Below are 25,848 nucleotides of genomic sequence, written 5' to 3'. Positions count from 1 at the left end.
TTTCTTTTTCTGAATGTCATGCGACAGATAATTGTATAGATTTCAAAAAAATATATTTTAAACATTTAATAAAATATAATATAAATATAACTATATATAATATAAAAATATAAACTAAATATTATGTATTATATTGTAACTTATATATGCTGTAAGATGATATAAACTGGGTTTAATAGGTCGGAGATTTTTGATACAGAATATTATCCTACTAGTTTCGCCATCTGACTGGTAGCTTCGTCTGGGCAAGATAACAGCTTAAAGTACAACTAATACATAACCGAAGGATGAAAAATATCAAATTCATATGAACCGTTACACGAACGTGTGGAGCATGTATGTTGGCAGTTGGTCAGTCATTGTTTAGCAGGTGCATACTATAATTAGCTGCGAAGTTGAACTCTAATGTGCTGAGCAATCTTATGAGTGATTTCCAGATGTCACCAAGGATATCCCTTGGTTTCTGTTTAGGCTACCTCTTGAACGGATTACTACTGCAGCTTCTTTTATTGAGCGGGAGATGTAGTAATCTTCTGTGTACGGCATAGTACTTTTATCCCATTCAATATTGTGGCTTGTTTTTAAAAAATGGAGCTTATCTGTTGGAAAAAATCATAACATGTAGTACCTTCCTAATAAATATATAAGCTAATAATATGGAAATATGTTGATACGCTTATCTGTGAAAAATCTTAAAGTGGTGCATGTGATTTATTTCCTCAAGACATCGCTCAGCTTTATAGACATTGCCTAAATTCCAATTTTTTCAAGTGGAATGGAAAGATCTACAAACAACTATCAGGCCTTGCAATGGGAAGTCCTCTATCTCTTCCATGCGTAGACTTATTTATGGAAAAGTTGGAAAAAGATATCTTGTCATGCACGGATCCAAAACCATCAGTATGGTTACCCAAAAAAATTAATAAAAATGATCCCCCCCCCATGGTGGAGATATGTCGATGACATATTCATCATATGGAAACATAGTGAGGCAGAATTATATGATTTCCTAACTTCCATTAACTTGTTTCACTAAAGAATCAAATTCACCTTAGAACTCAAAAATGAAAGAAAATTACTTTTTTTAGACATATTAATCAAAAAACAAATGGATAATGGCATTGGTCTAAATGTATACCATAAACCGACTCACACAGGCTGTTACCTGCATTTTTCCTCTTCACACCATATTTCACAAAAGTTAAGCATTATACATATGCTAAAAAACAGAGCAGTATGTAGCATAAGAGATAACAGAGTTTTAACAGATGAATTAGATCTTATCCTAAAAACATTAACAAACAATGGTTACCCAAAAAATTAATAAAAAAGGATTCTTTTCTCCACCCCCCCCTCCCAACAAGTTTAATTTCCATTCTTTTGCTGCACAGTTTCACAAAGGATTGCCAACCCTCTAAGGCCTCACGACCAGTGGCAAAGCTAGGGGGATGCGGAGGGGGCAGTCTGCCCTGGGCAGCACTTTGAACCTTTTTGAACTTTTGCAGTTAATTCTAAAATACAGTCTCGAGAACTCAGTTCCAAATATTGTAATACTACTGCGAATTTCCTCACAATTGCTGTAAGTATTGCTAGTTGTGAGAGGAGTTTTTCTAAATAAAAATTGATTAAGAATTACCTACATTACTATGAAATAGACTTCGCTAATGTCATCGACGATTTTGCTAACAGAAAAGCAAGAAAAATAACATTTTAGAATGTTGAAATTAAAGTTTTGCTTAAAAACTAAACATAGTGTTTTAATTTATTTCCCTATACGTTGTTTTGACTTTTTGTAGTATTTTTGGTATGTATTGAGAGGGGTGGCAAACTCAGGGATTGCCCCGGGCGGCAACAGCTCTAGCTACGCCACTGCTCACGACATCTGAGTTGCTTTATAACCAATAAAGACTGTTCGCAATATGTTACGGTCACCAAAAGACAAGATTGATTTCTACAAACACCCTGGAGTTTACAACATCCTGTGTTCTTGCAGACTGAATTACATAGGGCAAACTTCTAGAAGTTTAGAAATAAGAAAAAAGGAACATATCGGAGACGTTAACAACAACAGAGAAGACAATTCTGGTTTAGATTTCCATTTTTCCAACACAAACCACAATATTCAATAGGATAAAAGTACTATTCTGTACATAGAAGATGACTACACCTCCCACTCAATAAAAGAAGCTGCAGTAGTGATCCATTCAAGAGGTAGCTTAAACAGAAACCAAGGGATGATCTTGGTGACATCTGGAAATCACTCATAAGATCGCTCAGCACATCAGAGTTTAACTTTGCAGCCAATTATAGGATGAACCTGCTAAACAATGACTGACTAACTGCCAACATACACTCTCCATGCATTAATCTTGCCCAGATGAAGCCACCAGTCAGATGGCAAAACTAGTAACTAATATTTAAGGAAATTGACAGCGTATACTGGAAATATAGATTAAATAAACTTTAATATACACTTTCCGATATTTCGGCGAACGTTACGTTGCCATCTTCTTGGGAACTTACTAAAAGGACACGTGCACACAAGTACTAATACAACAAATGAGAAATGAGACTGAGGCTAGGACGCTAGCGTTTTCCTAAAGTCCTGATGGTGCCCCCTGGCGGGCTATATTGGTAGTTCTTGGCCTTTGGGCTGAAGTTCTTTTGATAAATTGTGGTTATCCGTGACACTTTCTCAGCCAACGGCTACCCCCTCCAAAAAATCCAAAAAATACTTAACCCAGTTATCCACAACCCCCCCCCCCCTTCACAAAAAAGATTACTCTAAATCCATCACTATTCCCTACATCAGAGGCACCTCAGAAAAAATCAATAAAATCCTAAAAAAACATGACTTGACCACTTGTTACAGACCACATAGAAAACTGGCATCCCTTATCCGCTCCACCAAAGACCAACCACTTCCCCTAGACCTACCTGGTGTATACCAGGTCCCTTGCAGCTGTAAACTGTCCTACTTTGGCCAAACAGGCAGGACAGCAAATATCAGAATCTCAGAACACAAGGATTACATCCGATTTCACCAGTACAGCCACTCTGGACTTGCAGACCACACTCTGGACACTCGCCACAGAATAAGATGGAAGAAAGCCACAGTAATACACCGCAGCAAGTTCAAGTATGAAAGACTATTCATGGAATCAGCCTCGGCCCTTAGGAACATGCCAAACCTCAACAAATTTGGATGCATGAAACTGTCCCAAATTTGGGAAACTTTTATCAAAAGAACTTCAGCCCAAAGGCCAAGAACTACCAATATAGCCCGCCAGGGGGCACCATCAGGACTTTAGGAAAACGCTAGCGTCCTAGCCTCAGTCTCATTTCTCATTTGTTGTATTAGTACTTGTGTGCACGTGTCCTTTTAGTAAGTTCCCAAGAAGATGGCAACGTAACGTTCGCCGAAATATCGGAAAGTGTATATTAAAGTTTATTTAATCTATATTTCCAGTATACGCTGTCAATTTCCTTAAATATTAGTTATTATGTCTAACCAGCGTATAAGCCTCTCAACAAGGCAAAACTAGTAGGCTAATCTGTATCAAAAATCTCCAACCTATTAAACCCAGTTTATATCATTTTATAATATATAGCGGTTGAAAAAAAACATTCATTATATATGCTGTATTATTATTATTTGAAATCATTTAACATCATCTCTTTATCCATCTTTCAATAATGTGCCAAAACTTTCTTTTTTTCAGCCCAGTAGATAGCCGAGTTTTTGTATCACTAGCGAATGGCGAGTTAGTAATCTACAATAAAGATCCCTGTAAGTATTCAGCCTTATGACATTATATTGTACATGTAAGAATACTCCTCTCAGATATTCTCTGTACCCATATTTCTATATCATAACATGTACATGATATTAAACCAACTGAATTAAATCACATGCACCAACCACTTTATGATTTTTCACAGATATGTGTATCGACATATTTACATATTATTAGGTTATATTTATTAGGAAGTTACTACATGTTATGATTTTTGCCAACAGATAAGCTCTTTTTTATGAAAACAAAATAAAAAATATATTTAGTGATATCGTTACTTCATGGTGTGACTTTTACTTTCTTAAAACAGTAGCTGTTGCTGTCTACTTTCATCAAAATAGGTAACTTCATTGTTTGCCAATTCCTTAGAAATCTTCATCCCCATCTTCTTTTCTTCTCCAAGCGTTCCAATTCATTTACATAATGCACATCCAATTCTCTTATTTTGATCATTCTATGCTGTATTGTACATCATGGCACCAGTGTGGAAGATAATGGCAGTGATTTCAATGTGCATGATTTTGTTCACTGCAGCATGTGTGAAACGTATGCACTCCATAGAATGAGAGATTTATGGAAGAAGAATGAAACCAGAGAGGAGACTTGCTGTAAGCAGTGCTTTTTTTTTTTAGGACTGTATGCAACAGTACGTCATACCTGCACCTTTATTAACAGTGACATGTGGCTTATGTTTGTGGTGTCGTTTTAATTTTCAATTTTTCCTTGTTTGACAACACAAGTGCTGGTTGTAAGTTTTGAGAATGAATGTTAGGAATGTGAGGAGAGTAAGAAAAAGGATAGTGCAGGAAGTTTTCACTTCACTATAAATTAAATTAAGCTTGCTGAGAAATTATATTCTTGTTTAATCCTTCATCCAAGTGTAAGTAAACAAAGTTTGCACAAGAAGTATCTTCACATCTAGGCTACTTGTATATAGAGGCTAATGACTTCACATCAGTTGCCTTAGTACATCCCATAATGCAAAGTACACATCCTTTTGGACGTGTATAATGGGAAGTGCTACTACCACGCAGACCATTTTCGACCTTTATTGTGAAAAAGAAAAGGAGTGTTCATCACAGGCTTAGAATAGTTACTATAGGAGTACAAGAGAGCTTGATAGTATTAAAAGAAAGAAAAGACAGATGGGAATAGAAAAAAAAAAAAATAGGGCCTCAGCTCTTGTATATTACCATGTAGCCTAAGATTTCATTTTCACCAGTCTCATGCATCTGAAACAACCAAAAGACCAACTGAAACTAAAATCCAGAGATAACTAGTATCCAGGTGGTTAGCCTTATAAGTTACCTGCCTTGAGTTGGCCTTCTCTACCAGGGATTGTTCTCCAGTGGACCCCACATGCAATTGACTATAATACCACAGTGAATTAAGAGGATACAGCTTCAACAATCCATAAAATATAGCAGACCTTCTACGGTACCTGGGTTTTCTTCTCTAACTATTTTGGAATAAATGATTATAATGGTCCAAGAGCTGAGATTGTTTCTGAATATACTACATTTAATAACACCTTTCATAATAAAATTAAACAGAATTTTATCTCCCTCTGGTAAATATTGTATAATGTGGGTGATCTATACCAGCCAGCCAAAAATTTATATCTCTTAGAATGCTTCTTTCTAAACACAAAAATCATCTGACTGGACAACAAAATTTCCATAATGCAATCTTGTAAAACAGTTGTATGTCATATTGATGGTTTTCAAATCCATACTTTTTTTCTAATTTTCAATAAATGGTATTCCTCATCATCATCATCATCAACAACAAATTACTGATATGTACCTAACAAGAGGTGTACAGGATATGATAGTGCTACATGAAGAACTTACATCATTACTAACTTCCTATCAACAATTTTCCTCCAAATCAATCTTATCTGTCAAGACTCCAACATTATCAGATCTTATATTTCTGTCTTCTAAGGCACTTTTTACTGTATTAATCCACCTATATCTTGGTCTTCCTCTGGGTCTTTTTCCTGCTAACCTGGCAGCGAACACTTGATTTGCTAATCTTCCCTCTCCCATTCTGTCTTAAGTGACCATACTACCTGAGATTAGCTCTGTGAACACATTCCTGGATGTTAACAATGTTAAGTTCTTTCCTAATATCCTCGTTTTTATTATGAAATTGCCATTAATGGCATCTGTTCACACCCCTAATCTTTCTCAGGACTCTCATATCTACTGTCTCTAGCCTTTGGTCAAGTGTTTTATTTCTAACCCAGGTCTCAGATCCATAAGTTAAAATTGGTTTGAATACTGTCTTGTATACAGCTAATTTAGTGTTTTGACTAATTTCTCTCTTATTCCATACAAATTTATTCAGTTGACTTCTTACCATGCCGGCTTTGTCGATTCTGTTGTCTATTTCCATATTTAATTTACCATCTTCAGTAAAAATCATAGCTAAGTAGCTGAAATGTTTTACTTGTTCTATATGTTCTCCATTCACAATGCATCTGCCTGTTTTCATTGTCTTTGTCTTGTTATTGCTGACCTTTATACCAAATCTATTACAACAGTTATTCAATTTAGTCAGGGAATCTTGCAGACTTGTACCAGATTTATTCAAGCAGTATAACGTCATCTGCATAAAGTAAAGAGCTGGGATTAACATCCCCAATTTTGATATCAGGTTTAATACCACTTTCCTTCATAATGTGATCCATATAGATAACAAATAATAGAGGGAATAATGTACATCCTTATCTGACACCAGACTTAACATCAAACCATCTACTTGTACTAGATTCAATTCTAACTGCTTACTTACAACTCAAATAAGGACTAAGTATTGCTTGATATAATTCCCCATTGATACCATATAACTATAGAGTTTTGAATAACTTTTCTCTTGGCACCTTGTCATATGCCTTTTCCATGATCTACAAAACTTAATTACAGATATTTGTTATATTCCCATGATTTCTCAACTATTTGTTGTGAAGTGAAAATCTGACCCTGACAGCCTCTATTAGGGCAGAATCCAGCTTGTTCTTCACCAAGCTTCCCTTCCACAATCCTTCTCAACCTTTTCTCAAGTATACTTGTGTAAATATTACCAGGAACACTCTGTAGGGAAATACCTTTATAATTCTCACATTCAGTTTTATTTCCATTTTTATATATGGATATTATGAGAGCTCTACTCCAATCATCTGAAATTCGTCCCTCTGTCCAGGCCTTCTGAACTATGCAGTGACTTTTATATGTCTGTACTTCAGCATTTCTGGTTGAATATTATCTACTCCTACTGCCTTTTCACATTTCAGACTTTTGATGGCTTTTTCTATTTCAAGTATGGATATGTATTCCTGATTGCATCATGCCTGTTGAGTGTTTTTTACTACTGTGCTGTCATCGATTGTTTTGTTTCTCAATTTTTCGAAGTAATTACTCCATACATCAAGGATATCTTTTTCTCTAATTTTTATGCACTTTTATCATTTCTAATTCCTTTTACAGCACTTTTTCCTCCATTTCTGAGTTTTTTCAACAGCCTCCAGAATATTTTGTCACCTTCTTGATATTTATTTTCTATGTTCTTACCAAAGTCTTCTCATGACTTTTTTTTAGCTAGTTTTACACAGTTTTTAACTTTCTTACATTTGTCTCTGTATTCTCTAAGAGCACAAGCTGACTTATTTGCCATGAACTTTTGATATGCTTTCTTCTTTTTCTTCACTGCCTCTTTAACTTCCTTTGTCCACCATGGAGTTCTGATTTTCTATCCTTGCAGACAACCTCATCATATGCCTCTCTGGGAATCAATCAATGTTTTCTTTATTGCTTGCCACCGAATCTCCAAGGTTTGGTTTCTGTTCTCAAACTCTTTAATTTTTTCTTCAATAAATAATGTTTGTGTATACAGTCTCCAGTTTATTTTACTGTTCACATCTGAGAGTTGCTCAACTTTTATTCATTTTAAAACTTTCTTACATGTTCTTCTTTTCAATATGAAATTCAATTTTATCCTGCTCAAGACAAAATGGTGATCACTTCCAATTTCAACTCCTCTGTACACTCTAGTATTCTGCACCAGGGAGAAAACATCACTATCAACAATAACATAGTTAAGGAGACTTTTCTTATTCCTTGCCTCTTCTCTCCATGTGAATTTGTGCACATTTTTATGTTGGAACATTGTGTTAGTAATAACTAATTCCTGTCCTGAGCAGAAATCCAACAGGTATTTGCCATTATTATTAGCTTTGAACATTTCTCCAAATTTTCCCCAAATATTTTTGTATGTCTGACAATCGTTTCCTATTCTGCTATTTGAATCCTCAACAAGGACCAGCTTTTCCTTTTTTATTGTGTCAGTTGCTTTCTCTAAATCCTCAAAAAATTCCTCCACTTCTACCTTAGTAGAACCTTCTGTGGGCCCATAGTCACATATAAGGCTCATTGTCCAGTTCCCCATTCTCATATTTGTCCACATCACTCTACTTGAGACTGCCTGCCATTCAAGAAGATTAGTCTCATATTTAGTCTTGAATACTATGGATACTCCTTCTTTTCCTTGATTGTCATTGCTTGAATATAACATTTTGTATTTATTGCTCAGAAAAATCTCACCAGATTTTGTCTTTTTTGTTTCAGTCACCCTTATTGTGTCAATCTGGTACTTATTGAATTCCTGAACTAGCTCCATTTCTTTGCCTTTAGGCTTCTTATGTTGATAGTACCGATCTTGAACTCTGGTGATGTTGAGTTGGAGTGTGTTTCAGGATTTGTCCAGTAGCTGGCTTTTCGCTGTTTGCCCTGGTTCCCTGGCGAAAACAATGGGGGTCTTGTTTAACCATGCGATGTTCCAGCTGTCATGAAAATCTGTTGTGCTGTACCATCATTTTATATTTTGGTTTATGCCAATAATAATACAATTTATCAGCTAAATTCTAAATCGCCAGCCCATCCTCATTCGTTCAGTATCCAGGAAGATAACTAACAGAGTGCACCACAAGAAGGTGAGGATTAGACATTAGGTCAGAAGCCCTAGTTGGTTTTCTGCATTCCTTTACTTGCTATGTGGAGGTCTCCTCTCAGTTATACAGCTTTGACCATTAAACATCCCATAAATGGTATTTTAACTCATTAATTATAAAATCAAAATTCTCTTCCATTGCTGACAGATTTGGGATACTGTAAAAAATAACCTGTTCTGTTGTAAGTAATGGAATTCCCAACACATTATATAGTCTGTTCCAAATATGTAGGGCAAGATGGAAGCTATAGAATGTATGTTTTACTGTTTCCAATCTGTAACAGATGTCACAGTTGGATCTGTTATAGTACCCCCATTTGATGATATTTATTAGAAAGCGGCCTTATGCAATTCTCCAAGCAAGATCCCTCCTGTTATGGGGTGTTATAATTAGTACCCAACTGTGAAAGTTCGTGCCAGAAAAAGGTTAAATATTCCTTTATACAGTTTTCCTGTTATTAATTAAAATAATGTCATTGCCAAAATGCTGAAACAGACTTAGAGTTAAGCATAGAATTTTGTAGTATATTCAGGAACAATCTCAGCTCTTGGACCATTATAATCATTTATTCCAAAATAGTGAGAGAAGAAAACCCAGGTAGTAGTGGAGAAGGTCTGCTCATGTGATCAGTGCTGCTTGGGGGATTTTCAAAAACTATCTAGTAGATGCAATGTCTAAATGTATTCCAAGGGTGAGAAAATTAAATAAGGTAGTTGTGAAATAGATGAATAAAGAGATTAAGTATGCAATACAGAGGGAAAAAGGGCATTATGGAGGAGTGGAAATAAGAGAGCAGCATAAGAGAAGTGGAAATAACCAATTCCATGAGGATTACAAAGACCAGGCAGGTGGGTGACTTGGTTGGTGAGGATAGCTAAAGTGTGGTATGAACATCAGTTAGCTAATGAAGCCAAAAAGAATCCTAAGGAGTTCTTTCGATATGTAGCCAGCAAAAGAAAGAATGATTATGGAAGGATGACATTGATTGGAGAAAATGGTATAAAGACAACTGTTGTGGAATATGTGGTGGAGATACTTAATAAACAGTTCATAAAGGTGTTTCAATCTTGTGAGTGTGACTTCATGGAGAGATTGAGAGCATTTGATGATGGGGGAAGAGAGAGACTGACTGTAACTAAGCAGGAGGTGTATGGGGAATTGAACAAACTAGATGTAAATAAGGCTGTGGGACTTAATAATATATCAGCACGTATTCTGAAGGAATGTGCCAGGGAGTTGATGCCAGCCTCGACATATTTTTTTAATACAAGTCTTGCGCTGGGTCAAGTTCCTAAGGAGTGGAAGGAAGACAAGAATATGCTGTTTCATAAAGGAGGTGATAGAACTCAAGCATCAAACTATAGGCCTATCTGTGTGTCAGGTGTTGTGGTTAAGTTGTTGGAGAAGCTTGCGAGAACTAGGATCCTGAAGTGGGTTGACAACAATGGCATTATCTTTGATGGACAGCATGGATTTGCTAAAGGAAAGTCATGTTTTAGTAATCAACTTACTTATTACAATAAGGTGTAATAAGTACTTCCTTGGACAGAGGAGAAGGATACACAGTAATATACTTAGATTTTGCAAAGGCTTTTGATAGAGTACCTCATGATAAGTTGACAGTGAAACTAGAGCAGATGAGGCTTGACATTAGAGAAATGCATTGGAGAGTGGAGACTGGCTATCTGATAGGTATAAACAAGTTGTATATGGGGGAGTGATATCCAGGAAAAGGAGAGTCACTAGTGGTGTGCCTTGGGGGGTCTGTTTTGGGGCCTTTACTGTTTAACTTGTATATTAATGATATTGGTGAAGATTTGGATGGAGATTTTCAGTTGTTTGCAGATAGATGATGCAAATTGGGACGAACCATGAAGAGTAGAGGAGATGTTGTGGCCTTAGAAGAAGACTTGAATAAATTGAGTGATTGGGCATGGGAATGGGGATGTGAGTTAAATGTTGCAAAATGTAAGGTTTCAAAATTTGGGAAACAAAGATGGGATGCAGAATTTATGCTTGGTGAGGATATATTGTCGGAGGTGGAGGAAATAAGAGCTCTGGGGGTGATAGTGGATAAGGATCTGAAATTTGGGGGACACATCGCCAAAATTGTGAAGACAACGCAAAGGCTTCTGGGAATGATGTAGAGGACACTGACTTGTAGTAGGGAGATTCTTGTTCTGTTGTATAAGGCTTTGATTAGGCCACACATGGACTATTGTGCCAGATTTGGTCACCTGGTTTTCAGAAGGACAAACAGATGTTAGAAAGGGGTCCAAGAGGCGACTGACTAAGGTAGTTTCTAACCTCTGGAATGTCAAGTATGAGGAAAGATTGAGAAGATGCAATTTGCAGAGTCTGGTGGACAGGAGGAAAGGGGAGATATGATAGAGACCTATAATTTAGTAAAGGGTTGTTATAGGATTAATGCTGAGAAGTTCTACAGAAAGAGGTCATTCCTGGAAACTGTATAAAGAAGGTGTGAGTAAGGGAGTGAGAAGCAGGTTTTTTTCATGCTGAGTTGTGAATGATTGGAATGCCTTTCCTGAGAGTGTGGTGTCTGCAGAGAATTTGATTGTGTTTAAAAATAATGAGCTGTGTGTATGATAAAAAGACCTCCCAGATGAGTCTTTGACTCTATGGGGTCTTGGGTAATAATAATAATGTGTGATTGGTCTGCAATATTTTATGGATTGTTGAAGCTGTATTGCTGTAATAACAGAATTTCAACACTGGAAGTGCAAAGCCTCTATGCTTCTTTGATAGTTGAAGAAATTCCTTTTTAACTTCTTGGTATTGGCTAGACCAAAAAATTGTTTAGGTTTACTATGTAATTGTTTTTCTTCAGCTTCTGTGATGTCTATAATAAACTTGAAATATACAGTGTTCCATTACTGCAAGAAATTGTTTGCTAAGTGTAATTAGGAAAAAATTAATATAAAAATCATTTTGACACTGTGCTTACTCATTGCTGATCTAATTTTTTTTATGGGATTTGCACAAGAAGAATATTTTCAATAGTTGGCAGTACAGGAAAGAATAAAGCATCATCCATGGAAATTATGTAATATTATGCAATATAGTATAGACCGAACAGCCTCCCTTATATGGGATACTATAAAAAAAATGAAGTGGATCTAGGAGGGTTTTTTTTTGTTTGTTTTATGAATGGGCAGAACAGGTTGGTCGCTAAAGATGGTGAGTGTTTCACTGGTGAATAAGTTTAAGGAGAGGTGTGATAAATATTCTGTGACCAGTGGTTAGAGTGGGTCTTTTGCAGAAAATCTTGAACTCCTTGAGATGCCTGATAAATAATTATAAGAAGAATTATAATTAATATTCAGTTTGATTAGTGAAATTTCATTTTTGGTATTACAGGCAGATAATATTGGTTGCAAGATAGTATACTGGATTGAGCCTGATTGAAACACTTTAGTAGGTTTCTAGATTAGCTAGAAAATAATCTAGCTGCTACAATTTTGCCACATGTACCTAGAGGGAAGTGAAGTTGTATGTGTGTGTGTGTGTTTTGAGGAAGCCACAAATTTTCAGAGTAGTCAGGGGTCAGCATTGTCTGCATGTGTGTGTATGACTTAAAAGAGAATCCATTAGTGTATTTTCCATGACCTTTCCAATTTCACCCCACATTAAACTGCAGTCATGAAAATTCAAGCAAAGAGAAATTGATTATATGCCTAATTGAAAAACAAACAAAACCTATATCCATTTCACTTTTTTTATGGTATCCTATGCAAGAGAGGCTGTTCAGTCTATATTGCATTAGTGGTGGATGGGCAGAAAACAGAGGAGTAAAGACATTGGATATTGTTATTATTGATACCAGATCTCAGTAGAATCAAGACTCATTGCAGGAGGTACACACACTACCAAACTGTGCTTTAAAATCATCCAAAATGTCTGCACTCTCAGAAAACGCATTCCAGCTAACTATTGTCCATGCAGTAAACTTGCTCTTCATGCCTTTTCTCACATGTTCCTTATACAGTTTCCAAGGATGTTCTTTTGCCCTATCCCCCACACTTCACATTCAATGAAAAATTTCTTCCACATTAACCTGGTAACAACCTCTGATCAAATATATATGTCTCAATCATATCTCCTGAGGCATTGCAAATTGCATTCCCTAATCTGGTTTCATAACCCAACATTCCAGTGGCCAGTTCTTTCTGGATATTTTCTAATATATCCTTATTACCATGAAAACCAGACGGCCAAATCTGAGCCCCCATAATCCACATGAGGTCTGATCAAGGTTTTATACAGTGAAACCACAACCTCTTTATTTCTGCATGTCAAGATTCTCTGCATCATTGCCATAATCCAATATGGCAACTTCACAATTTATGCAATGTGACCCCTCAACCTCAGATCCTTGGACACCACCACCACCTGCTTCCTCCAAAATATACTCACCAGGCGTATACTTTTCATCCCATTGTTGCTTTCCAAATTTGACAACCATAATCTTTGCAACCAGTCATTTTACTGTTATTTCTGCTTTACAAAAGTTTCAGGATTTTCATGAAAAATAAGATATACGTTGTGTATCCAAATGTTGCATCAGCTTTGCTGCCAGTACCTCATTCTGTTGATTTGCCAGTATTGAAACCCCCGATGCCTGCACACACACATTGAGAGTGGAGAAGAAACAGAGGAAATATCCGACAAAGAACCTATCACTATATGTGATAGGAAAAAATTAAAAACATATTTGAAATCTGCATAAGAAATTGAGTAAGAATCACACATAGTCAGAAAGGAAACAAAACAATACAAAAAAAAAAGTAAAAATTTTTTGGACAGTGACTGGAACAGAGTCTTGGACTATTTAGACTTATGTGTTGGTTGGAATTCGTTATAAGGTTTAATGAAATAAAAATGATACAAATAAAAAATTAAACACATGTTTAATCAGTCTAATATTTCATCTCAGTCACTGAGACATTGTTCAGGGAAACAATATTAAAATTGTAAAAACACACAAAAATGCAAAATAATAAGTGAAAAGGATCCTTGGGAGAGCAGATGAGGGCATTCAGCTTCAGATGAGGTTTGATGCATGCAGTGCAGAGATTGCACTTTGTTAGTTCTAGCTATTTTTTCTAAAATACCCCAAATATAAGGATCCTCTACCTCCTCTCTCTCTCTCTCTCTATTCCAGGTGTTTATAGGGAGGGTCCCTTGTTCTTGCAACTTATCATATTATAGTCAAACTGGGAGATCTGCAACCATCCACCTAGAAGAACATAAAAAATATAAATATATCTGCTTCCATAAATATGGTCAGTCAGTTCTAGCTGATCATGCCTTGGATGCCTTGCACAGAATCAAATAGAAGAAAAGTACTATACTTCACCACAACAAATACAAATTTGAAAGATTAAAGATACCAAGAAATTATATACTTGGTTTAATCCTTTATCCAAGTGTAAGCAAACAACAGTTTGTCCCTGAAATATAATCAGGACCAGGGCTTCTATATATACAAGTTGCCCTAGTCCTGATTATATTTAAGGTGCAAACTTTTGTTTGCTTACACTTGAATAAAGGATTAAACCAAGTATATAATTTCTTGGTATCTTTAATTTATAGTATAACCAAGTGAAAAAACTTCCAACAAATTTGAGACTTTTTTTAGAATCAGCAGCAGGTTTAAAAAACAAACTAATTTTAATAAATTTGATTGTATTGAACTTCCCAAGATTTGGGAAACTTTAATTCTTAGGCCTCTCACCACAGCTAAGGCTAGCCAGCAGTATCCATAGAGGGTGCCCTGCCCCCTCATGGGACTTTGGTCTTTCAGTCGAATCTTTTCTACTTATTGTTTTGTGCATTTTTTTATTTTTATTTTAATATTGTTTTCCTGATGATGTCTCAGAAACTGAGATGAAATATAGGATTGATTAAATGTGTTTAATTATTTATTTGTGCTGTTTTTATTTAATTAAACCTTATAATAATAAGGTTTAATAATAATAATGAATCACTGGATTTGTAGTTCCACACATATCCTTTACTCAAAGAAGTCTTCATATGAAAACTTGTATATTGCATTCTTTATGCAAAGCACATAAGTCTAAATATGCAAATGTACAAAGGCAGATAACAAACCATCTTTGTTATCTGCCTTTGTACCCTTTCCACAGTTAATTTATCCCCTTCAAATCCTGGGGACCAAATCTGAGAACAATAGTCCAAGTGTGGTCTGATCAGGGTCTTATACAACGGAATGATAACTGTTTTATCTCTGCAGGGCAGTGTCCTTCTCATTATTGTAGCAATCCTCTGTGTTGCCTTCACCACCTTTGCAATATGTCCCCTAAATTTCAGGTTTCTATCAATCATCAACCCCAGATCTTATGTCTCCCCTACTTCCACCAGTATACTCCTCCCATAAAGTATGCAGTGTCCCATCAGTGTTTCCCAAACCTCAAGAGCTTACATTTTGCTGCAGTAAACCAACACCCCATTCATTTGCCCATCTGTCTAGTTTATTCAAATCCTACTTGCAGTATTTGCAGAAAATGCAAGTAAGAGAAACTGAACATTTGTGTAAAAGAAAGTGAAGTGAACTTGTAAGAGATTGGTCATTAACCAACCGATTTGCTATCTTTTGTACCAAGGCAAGTATTTTTAGAGAGAGAACATGGCCAATTCCTATGAGAACAGTATTTAATATGCTTATGTCAAGAGTGATTGGAGGTTAGAATTATCCTTATCCTAAGAAGGGATTCTGATCTTGTTAGAGATTTGGGTATTGTCAAAAGTAAGACCAGAAAGAAAGTTTTTATTTTATTTTTATTATTTTTTTAAGCATTAAGATAATATTGAGTTTTAGTAGCATTGAAATTAAGAGGATTGTTGACCCTTGAAGAATTGTTTAGAGATTAGAATTTAAGAAAAAGTTGATATTCAGAAAGTTTTGGCAATTTAATTATTTTTGAGATATAGTGTAGTGCAAGGTTTGCACAGTGTGTATTCTCTACAGCAGTGTTTCTCAACCTGTGGTCCGCGATGATGGGACAGATGGTCTGCAGGCAGACTTAAATTAATTAAATAAATATATATTTTTTAATTATCTAAACAAATTAAAATTGAATAAGTAAGTAAAAATTATTGAAATCAAATGGAGACTTAGAAAAAACAACAAATATCATCAGAATGTTCAAAGGCAGAAGTCATAAAACTATTATTGTTGTTCACTTCACCCCTCTTTTATTATTGTCATTCTGCCGCTACAAATTTAGTGTCAGAATGATGAATAATAAAAAGGGTGAAGTGAACAACAATATAGTTTTATTGCTCCACCTTCCCTTGCTGTTTTGCCAGATTTGAAGTGAACATGTGTTATTCACAGTTCAACCAATGGCTTGTTGTTTATTGATTTTTATTATTGAAGGTTTCCCTCCTTCAACCAAGGCTCAGTATATCTTGGAAAGTGCTAAGTGATACTTGGACAAAGTGTGTCCTGAGTTAATCCCAGTATTATATATTTATATATATTTTTGGAAATAATGGAAAAGTTTTTAATAATGGAAAAGTGGCTTAGAACTAGGACTTTGAAAAGAAGGGCAAACGAAACAGGTGATGCTAACCCTAATTGTGATACAAGTTGTAACAGCGAGTAAATCTGATACTATTAAAGAAGAAGAAGAAACAAGCAGTTGAAAGAAAAAATACAGTAGGAAATATAACAGTTCATATTTATAAGGTTTACTTGGTGTGGAGATGAAAGTGAACAGAAATCTCAATGTGTTTTGTGTTATGAAGTGTTGTCGGACAAGTGCATGAAACTTGTGAAACTCCGACGACATTTAGAAACTAAACATTGTGATGTGAAAAATAAGCCAATTGAATTTTTTCAGCGACGCTTATAGGCAGGTATAGTGGGGTTGTTTCTATGGTCAAGGAAGTAGCTCCGGATATGAATTGGGTACCTTGTTTCATACATAGGGAAGCATTAGCCTCCAAAGGAATTTAAAACTGTGCTATATAATGCTCTTAAGTTTGAGCATAGCGAAAACAGGGAAACCTCATTCTATCGGGGAAAATTTGCTACTTCTAGCTATAAACGATGTGGTATAAACAATGGTTGGCAACAAGTTACTAAAAGATGTTGATTTCATTCCTCTTTCAAATGACACTGTCGGTCACAGAATTAATGATATGGCAGGTGACATAGAATCTCAGTTAATCAAAAGAGTTAAGAAGAGCCCTTATTATGCATTACAAATAGACGAGACTACTGATGTTACAAGTGATGCACAGTTAATATGCTATGTAAGATATGCACATGATGACAACATTCATGATGATATTCTATTTTGTAAAGCTTTGCCATCCGGAACAACTGGAGAAGAAATATTTCACACAATTATTTCAAAATATTTCAAATAATTACATAATACACAAAGGGATCCAGTGGGAAAAATGTATAGGCTTCTGTTTGGATGGAGCTCGTGCCCTTATAGGCAGGTATAGTGGGGTTGTTTCTATGGTCAAGGAAGTAGCTTCGGATATGAATTGGGTACCTTGTTTCATACATAGGGAAGCGTTAGCCTCCAAAGGAATTTAAAAAACCAGAATTTAAAACTGTGCTATGTAACGCTGTAAAGCTAGTTAATTTTATCAAAGCTCGACCATTAAATAACAGGTTATTTTCAGTACTCTGCGATGAAATGAGAAGTGAATATATACAACTTTTTGCATCATTCTGAAATTCACTGGCTTTCCAGGGGCAGAGTACTAACAAGGTTATTTCAATTAAGGCACGAAGTTTTAGTTTTATTATTTGTAAATGAATGTAATTCTGATTTTGCATCACTCCTTGTTGACGAAGCATGGTTATCAACCCTATCCTTCCTATCTTTCAGGCATTTTTTCAAAATTAAATGAACTAAATCTCTCCCTTCAGGGAAATTCTTTGACTGTTCTTGATGCCTATGACAAAATAAAGGCATTTGAGAAAAAAATGGTTTTATGGATTAATTATGTAAAAGACAGACAATTTGCACCTTTTCGAACATTGCAATCCTTTTTAGTGGAAAATTATATTTTTATTGATTCTGAGTTTCTGGAAAGGGTTTGTGACCACCTCAAAAATCTGAAACGGAATTTTGAAATATATTTTCCAAATAACTTTTATAAGAAATTTCTGTGGGGTCGCGATCCATTTAAGGCTTGCAGTCACGAGAACGACCTCGAGAACTTATCAAAAAAAGAACAGTTAATTGAGCTTTCAAGTGACAGTGAACTTAAAATGCATTTCCGTGATCTTGGTTTGGCTCGATTTTGGATCTCGCCTTCAGTGAGAAGCGAATTTCCCGAATTATCTGAAGAAGGATTGAAAATCGTCATGCAGTTCTCTATAACCTATCTTTGTGAGAAAGGATTTTCATTGCTCCTTCAAATGAAAACAAAATACAGAAATCGTCTTCATGTGTGTGCCAATCTTCGACTGAAATTGACCAATATTGAGCCAGATATCCAGCAACTCTGCAAGGGCTGAGAAGCTCAATCATCTCATTAAAAGTAAGTAGTAATATAATTAGATAATTTTCTTTTAAGCTTACACGGTGATCCGAATGCATTTTTGAAAATTATGGAGACAACTACTGTGTTATCAACATCATGTTATCGTTTGGTCAGTATCTTTAACAAACAGTTTGATTGTAGTGTGCTTGTTTTTTGTGTATAGTTGTATGTTCCAGAAGATGACCTTGACACGTCGAATGTAGATTTTAGTTATATTAAACTAAAGTTTTTATTCAAACATGGTAGTTGTCTCCATAATTTTCAAAAATGCATAATTAGATCATATTTATCTGTTTAATAAAAATTAAAACTTTGTTCAATGATGATACACTTTTAATCGCTTACTTCCAATTTAATTAATTATGTTCCCATATGTATTCAAAACATGCTTTTAGATTTATTATGTTATAAATGGCACAGTTTTTCCAAAATGTTGGTAATTCCTACTTAGGTTTTTAAAAAAATTACGAACAGTCAAAATGACGTATAGGGAAATAAATTAAAAACCCTATGTTTATTTTTGAAGTAAAACTTTAATTCCAGCATTCTAAAATGTTAATTTTCTTGCTTTTCCATTCGCAAAATCATCGATGACATTGTCAAAGTCTATTTCATCACTCAGCTGCTGTTTTATAGACAGTAATGCAGATTTCGTAAATGCCAAAAAAGTGCCCCCCAGCTACGTCTCTGTAACTTAGTGGTCCGTAGAATTGTTTTTAGCATTTTACTGGTCCTTGGCCTTAGAAAGGTTGAGAAACACTACCCTACAGTAAAGTTGTTGATGGGATTGGATTTGAAGTCCAACTGGAGAAGGTCTTTAATACATAGAAGGGATGCACTTTTCTCATCCACCGCACCTTTTATTTTTGTAAAATGCATGGTGGATGAGAAAGTGCAAATATCTATTTTGTTTTTCAGGAGCAAGGATGAACAGGATGATGTTTTGGATATATAAGAAATAAGTGTGCAAGGGAGTTAGTAGTTTTTGCTGTTCACTCATACCGTAAGCACCCTTGCTCTCTCTCTTCCAAGCACTTAACTTACGACAACGACTTTGCTGTGATTCTCACTTGCATTTTCTCATCTTTCATCCTTCAGCTTACTGCTATCATTCTTCGTTCTGTCTCCATATTTTTGGTACTCTTTTGAAATACTCCTCAAACATGCAAATCATTTGCTCTACAAAGAATGCATTTTACACACACTGCAGAAAATATATTAATCCTGAAAAATGATCGATTATGTCAAATTATTTTCTAAAACATCTTATCTTGCAGCTCCTACAAACTCAAGATGTAATGACATGTTACCTCTAATACTAGTAGGTGACTTAATGTTTTGTTAATGTCTTTTAAGGTTAGTCTTATATGAAATATTCTGACTATTTCCACCCATTTGGCTGATGCTGTGCTATGTAAATATTGTACTTTATTTAATGTACAGGGTGATTCACAAATATGGACTCAATTCATACGGCTATATTTCCTGAACTATACATCGTGTGTGAATGATCTACATAACATTTGAAAGAGGAGGTCCTAAAGTTTGAAATACTACTGCTAGAGTGTTTGCCTAGCGCACAGCTATGCAGCAGAGTCAGTTGTGAGCAAAATGGCTACTATGCAGCACAAAATTTTTTGTGTTCATGAGCTCATTAAAACTGAGTTGGTGACTGCGGTGCAGCATGCGTTTCATCATCCTTTCAACATTAAACCTCTAGCGAGGAAGAGTATTTGTCGTTGGAAGGGGAAAAGCTTGGGCAGACCATGTGTATCAGAGGAGAATGTGCCCCCCTCTGGCCATGTGGCCGGTGGGGGGCACATTGAACATCTATAAACTTTATTGTGAGTATAATCAAATATACTTTACATCGTGTTTGTCACTAGTTCTATGTTTGATATATAGACTTACAAAATTGAGTCCATCTTTTTGAATCACCTTTTTGAATTGTATATTAATTCTGGTTTGTTATTTGAATGATAACATATGACCACGTCTTGGTATTATGGTAATAAGGAAAAGGATTTGTGTGCATGTATATGTATATATATATATATAATTTATTTATATATTTTAGGTGGTGGATGGGATATTAACAATCCTCAGAGGATCCAAGCAGGAAATGTAACTGCACCCTACACAAGAATAATATCTACAGCATCAAAGTTATGGTGTGGATGTCAGAATTCAATAATAATCCTCAATCCAGTATCACTAGAAATAGAGGTATCTTCTAAAGAAATTTATAAATAAATGTGCAATTTTTTAACATTTGACATTTTAGTCAAATGCTTATATGTTTACATTAAAGCCTTCTCTGTTCTTTCTTTAGCTATTACATATTATACTTATTTGAAAATACTCTGACTGTTAGTAAACAAAAATTAAAACGCAATGCATGTTTTATTACTATAATTATCATTAGACTTCCAGGAGTCAAAAGACCCATTGTGGGAGGTTCGACTGTCATAAGAGCTCATCAAACCATGCCTTAAACTCATTCACTGTCACAGTACTCACCACACTCTCAGGCAATACATTTCGATCACCCACTACTCTTCATGCAGAAAACTACTTTTCATTCCTCCTGTCTACAACCTCCATATACATCTTCCAGGAATAGCTTCTTGTTTTCTCCCCTCTCCCCCTCGTTTCCTCCCATTTTATGAAAAACATCTGCCACATGTATGATTGAGATGTCTCAATCATATCTTCTCTCCTTCTACTGTTAGACTTTACAAATTGCTTTCCCTCAATCTTCTTCATACACAGCATTCTGAAGATCAGAAACTGCCTTGTTAACCATCTGGACCCTTTCCAATATATCTTCATTCCTTTTGAAATCCTGGTGACTAAATCTATTCTAATATGCATGTGGTCTGATCAAGACCTTATACAAAGCAACCATAACCTTCTGCATGTCAGTAACCTCCACATCATTGCATAATATGTTCTCTAACTTCATATGTTCCAATTTAGTTACCAATTTGTCATGTGACAATGTATCAAAAGCCTCTGCAAAATCTAAGTACAGGTAATTCTCAACTTTATGAGTTAATTTGTTCCTTGTTTGAGCTCATAAAACAAGAAAGTAGTTCCCATAGACTTAATGTTGAAAAGAAAGGTTACATCCTGATGATTAATGACAAATTTTCCAAAAGGAATGAAAATAGCCTTTAAAATTAAATGAAGTATAATAATAAAGAAATTATGTCATATAAATGTTAATGAATATTTATTCTTCATCATCATCAAATGTACATTCATTGATAGTTCATCTTTGCTGTTTTCTTATTAGCAACACTCTCTGTAATATTAATTCATTTTGACTTACTGTGTGGTATTAATAAAATGTGAAATAAGATAGTGAAAATGAAGTGCAGTACAACCACTCTTTGTAATATCAGTATGGTAACTGCTTACGTTATGAGTCAGTGATATGCTCTCATCTGCCTGAATGCATGCAGATTAATACCATAGCGTATAACTATAGGCAGGGTTAAAAAAAAAAAAAATGCAACTTGTAAACCCGGGAACTCACAGAGTAAGAATTTGTAAAGTGAGAACTGTCTGTATACCACTGTGATTGCACTAGTTCAGTTGCCATCTTCTTGGAATAGGTAAGTAGACTGCTAAAACACAATCTACTTACTTATTCCATATAAGTATTCTAAAACACAATTTTCCCTTTAGCAAACCTGCAAGTCCATCAAAGAATGTACCACTGCTATTAGTCCATTTCTGGGTTTTAGCTGTTGTTAATGCAGTAGCTAAGACCAAGAAATGGAGTAACAAGAGTATACAAAAGAACATGCAAGTAGCTTATTATGTCTGTACATGAATGCTAGGAGTATCAGAAACAGAGGAGTAGAATTTGTTGCCTTGGTCAGTATGTTGGAACCTCAGACGGTAGGCATTAGTGAGACCTGGCTATCAGAATCAGACATAGTAACTGGTATCGAGTATAAAGGATACGGTATTTTTAGGAAGGATAGATGGGGGGGGGGCTTGCTGCTGATGATATCGAATGACTTGAATCCAGTTAGCGTTGAAACCTATGACTGTAATACTAATACGTTTTTCATGTAACAGTGAGTTTGAAGCCATCTGATGTGAGGTGGAATCTAACGAGATCAAATACATAGTGGGGTGTTGTTAGAGACCTGGTGGGTTAGTTGCTAGTGACAAAGAAATGCATCACTAGTTAAAGATGATGCATGTGCAAATAGTCATAATTAATGGGGGCACTTTGGGTATCCAAATATTGATTTGGGTAGCAGTAAAATCTCATGAGAAGAATGAAACTGAATTTATTGAGCTGTTGAGACAACTTACTCAAGTAGCATGTGAGAAGAAACTCGAGGTCACACAGTGTTAGATTTGATTATAGTGTCAGAAGGTGTTTCAATTAAAGACATAACTATTCTACCTCTGGTTGGTGAGAGTAATCATGCAGTACTCACTTGGGAAGTGGCTAAGTTTATGAATGTTCCATTGAGGAAGGGTTACATGCTGTACTACAAAGCAGGAAATTATGACCTCCTGAAGAGTATGCCGGGTACCATGGTATCAGTTGTTGGGTGGGAAGGATATTGACAGTGCATGGGAAGTGTTTAAAAAATACTTAAATGATGCAATATCAGAAGAAGTGGAATGGATGTGTAATATAATTAAGCAAGAGATTCGTAAGAAAAAGATGATGTGAAAGGAATAACGTGTATGCAAGGATGATGTCGGTTGTGATAATTATAAGCAGCAGGCCAGAAGAGCCACAAGTATTGTATGGAAAGCTAAGTCTGAGTATGTCTGAGCTAAGTATCAAAAGAAACTGACTCTACAAATTAAAGACAACCCAAAGAATTCTATCATCATGCCACAAGTAAAAGAAAGAATGAACATAAAAGAATAACTCTACTGAATGCAGATGGTGTGAGGATGACAGACGCAGAAGAGGTTATTCAACTAATGAGTGCCCATTTTGCTAAAAGCTATCAACCTGGTGTATGCAACATTGAGCTCACTGTTACCACTTCACTGGATGAAGAAACTCTGGTGTATGAGAGGGAGGTATTAGAGCTGCTACACAAACTGAATAAGAATTCAGTAGTGGGGACTGATGGGATATCAGCACGGATGGCTGAACTGGCTATTCCTTTGACCAGGCTATATAATTTGAGCCTCAGAACAGAGGCCCAAATTCCAAAAGTGGAAAGAATGTATGGTAATCCCACCTCACAAGGGTGGTGCAAAGACCAATGTATCCAACAATTGACCACTCAGTATCTCAATAGTGGTGGTGAAGATTTTGGAAAAGTTAGTTAGGGCTTGCATTCAAATGGGTTGACAGAGAATCTACTTTACAATGAACAGCATGGGTTTACTAAGGGAAGGTCATGTTTTAGCATCTTGTTATCATTACCATTGAGCTAGACAAAAGGAATGGATACATTATGATTCTTTTGGATTTTGCTAAGGCTTTTGAAAGAAACAGAGCATGGAAGGCTGTTGTATAAATTGGAGAATATGGGATTAGATTATAAAATATTATCATGGATAAGAGGATGGCTGACTGACAGATATCAGAAAGTGGTATGTGGAGGATGTGAATCTGCAAGATTTAAGGTACCCAGTGGTGTATCACATGAGTCAGTCCTTGGTCTACTGTTATTCACTCTGTACATTAATGACATTGGGAAGAATTGGATAGGGACCATACAGCTATTTGCTGATGATGTAAAGCTAGGTAAGGTAATCAGAAAGAAATGTGGTTGATATGCAGTACTTGCAAAATGATTTGAATAGGCTGGAATTGTGGGCATGGGAAAATAGATGTCAGTTCAATGTCAGTAAATGTAAAGTTGTGTGCTTTAGTGTGATTGGATATCCAATGCCACATTATATTGGTCGGATTATGCTAGAAGAAACTGATCAGGCTTGGGATCTTGGAGTGGTAGTAGTTAGGAAGTTGAAGTTCAGTGGTCATGTAGCAAAGACTGCAAATACAACTCAAAAGATAATTGCAGTGCTGAAATGAACGTGCCATGTAAAGATAAGGACGCCATTTGCCTCTTTTGTATTGATAAAACCTCATTTGGACTATTGTGTGCAGTCTGGTCTGCTGGTTTCCATTGTGATTCTGATACAGTGAAGAGAGAGTGCAAAGAAGAATGTTAAAATGATATCAGGATTGTGGAATATTGAGTATGAAAACATATTGAGAATTTGTAGCTTGCAGACACTAGGAGGAAGAGGGGTGATATAATTGAGACTTACAAACTTCTGAAAGGTTCATACAGGATTTCAGTTGATGGAATTTTTCATTTTATGGAGGGTGGGAAAAGGACAAGAGCACATCCTTGGAAGCTGAGAATGAATGCTGCCAAGAACAGGGTGTGATCTGGATTTTTCTCTCATAGAGTGGTGTGTGATTGGATGTTGTGTGGGGCAAGCATTGTGAATGAATTCAAGAACAAGTATATGGCCTTCTTTGAGTCCCTGATTCCCTTAATAATAATAATAATAATAATAATAATAATAATAACCTCTTCAGCACTTTAACCACAATGCAAGATACAAATAGGCGCACAGATATAATTTGATGACAGTCTTATCACCTCCCTTATAAAGCAGAACAATTTTGCTTTCTTTTCATTCCTTTGGAACTTGGCCCAATTTAAGACTCATGTTAAATAAGTACATCTACTTTTGCTGGTCTTACCAAGCAAGTCACCTTCCTTGCCTGCTGTATGTACTTGCAACTGATTATTACTTCTCATCTTATGCTACCTCCATCATGCCTTTCCAGATTGCATGCTTTATCTCTTCATCCATCCATTCCACACAACTTATTTAGCCTCCTTACCCTTGGAATACATTCAGACATTGTTTAAGTAGTTCTTGCCACCTTGTTCTTCATCTCATGATAGCTCCAAGCTGTCTCCTGACCTCTGAATAATCACCAGTTTTTAGTTCCACATATATCCTTTCTTCACAGAAGTCTACATATAATCATTCGGCTGGCTACCACCCAAGTGATCACCTCATGGTCACTCTCACTAAATTGAGGGAGATTCAATACCTCATTCACAATAACTTCTGGTGATATATTCAAATCTAAGACATCCTCATGTTTCCTCTGTTATATATTGTGTAAGATAGTTGTTCCTCAAAAACTCAAGAAATCCATTCTCTTTGTCCCTAGATGTCATCTTGTCATTCTAATTTATATTATTATTATTATTTGACACCTCCAGGGAGTCCAAAGACTTATCGAGGGGAGGCCCCGCTCTACAACTCTCTCTCTCTCAATCCTTCTACTACAACGAACCGCAAGTACACCAACACCATCTACCTCCCACCACCATAACTCATTATCATAATTAAAATCACCTATAATGATCACTTATCTTATTTAGAATAATTTTCCTATACATTTTTTGTTACTGCCCTCTGCATTGCCACATATATAGCAACATCCAACGAAAT

The 25,848-nt window shown here is 35.8% G+C and overlaps 1 protein-coding gene across 1 annotated transcript in view; it reads left to right on the top strand.

Moving 5' to 3' along the window:
* The window catches only part of LOC150100673 (rho guanine nucleotide exchange factor 17-like), a 425,511-nt gene that overhangs the window by 369,741 nt on the left and 29,922 nt on the right, over positions 1-25,848 (top strand). The window contains exons 19-20 of the mRNA XM_090401857.1: positions 3,723-3,790; positions 20,441-20,589. Of these exons, the coding sequence (XP_090257983.1) occupies positions 3,723-3,790; positions 20,441-20,589 (217 nt within the window). The remainder of the gene's footprint in view (positions 1-3,722; positions 3,791-20,440; positions 20,590-25,848) is intronic.

The sequence above is a fragment of the Typopeltis vanoorti genome, chromosome 12 (assembly GCF_054136105.1).
Source record: "Typopeltis vanoorti isolate ZY-2024b chromosome 12, IOZ_Tvanoo_1.0, whole genome shotgun sequence".
In the NCBI taxonomy this organism is placed as follows: domain Eukaryota; kingdom Metazoa; phylum Arthropoda; class Arachnida; order Uropygi; family Thelyphonidae; genus Typopeltis; species Typopeltis vanoorti.
Note: the sequence above shows the minus strand (reverse complement) of the source record. Positions and strands in the feature narration are given on the sequence as shown.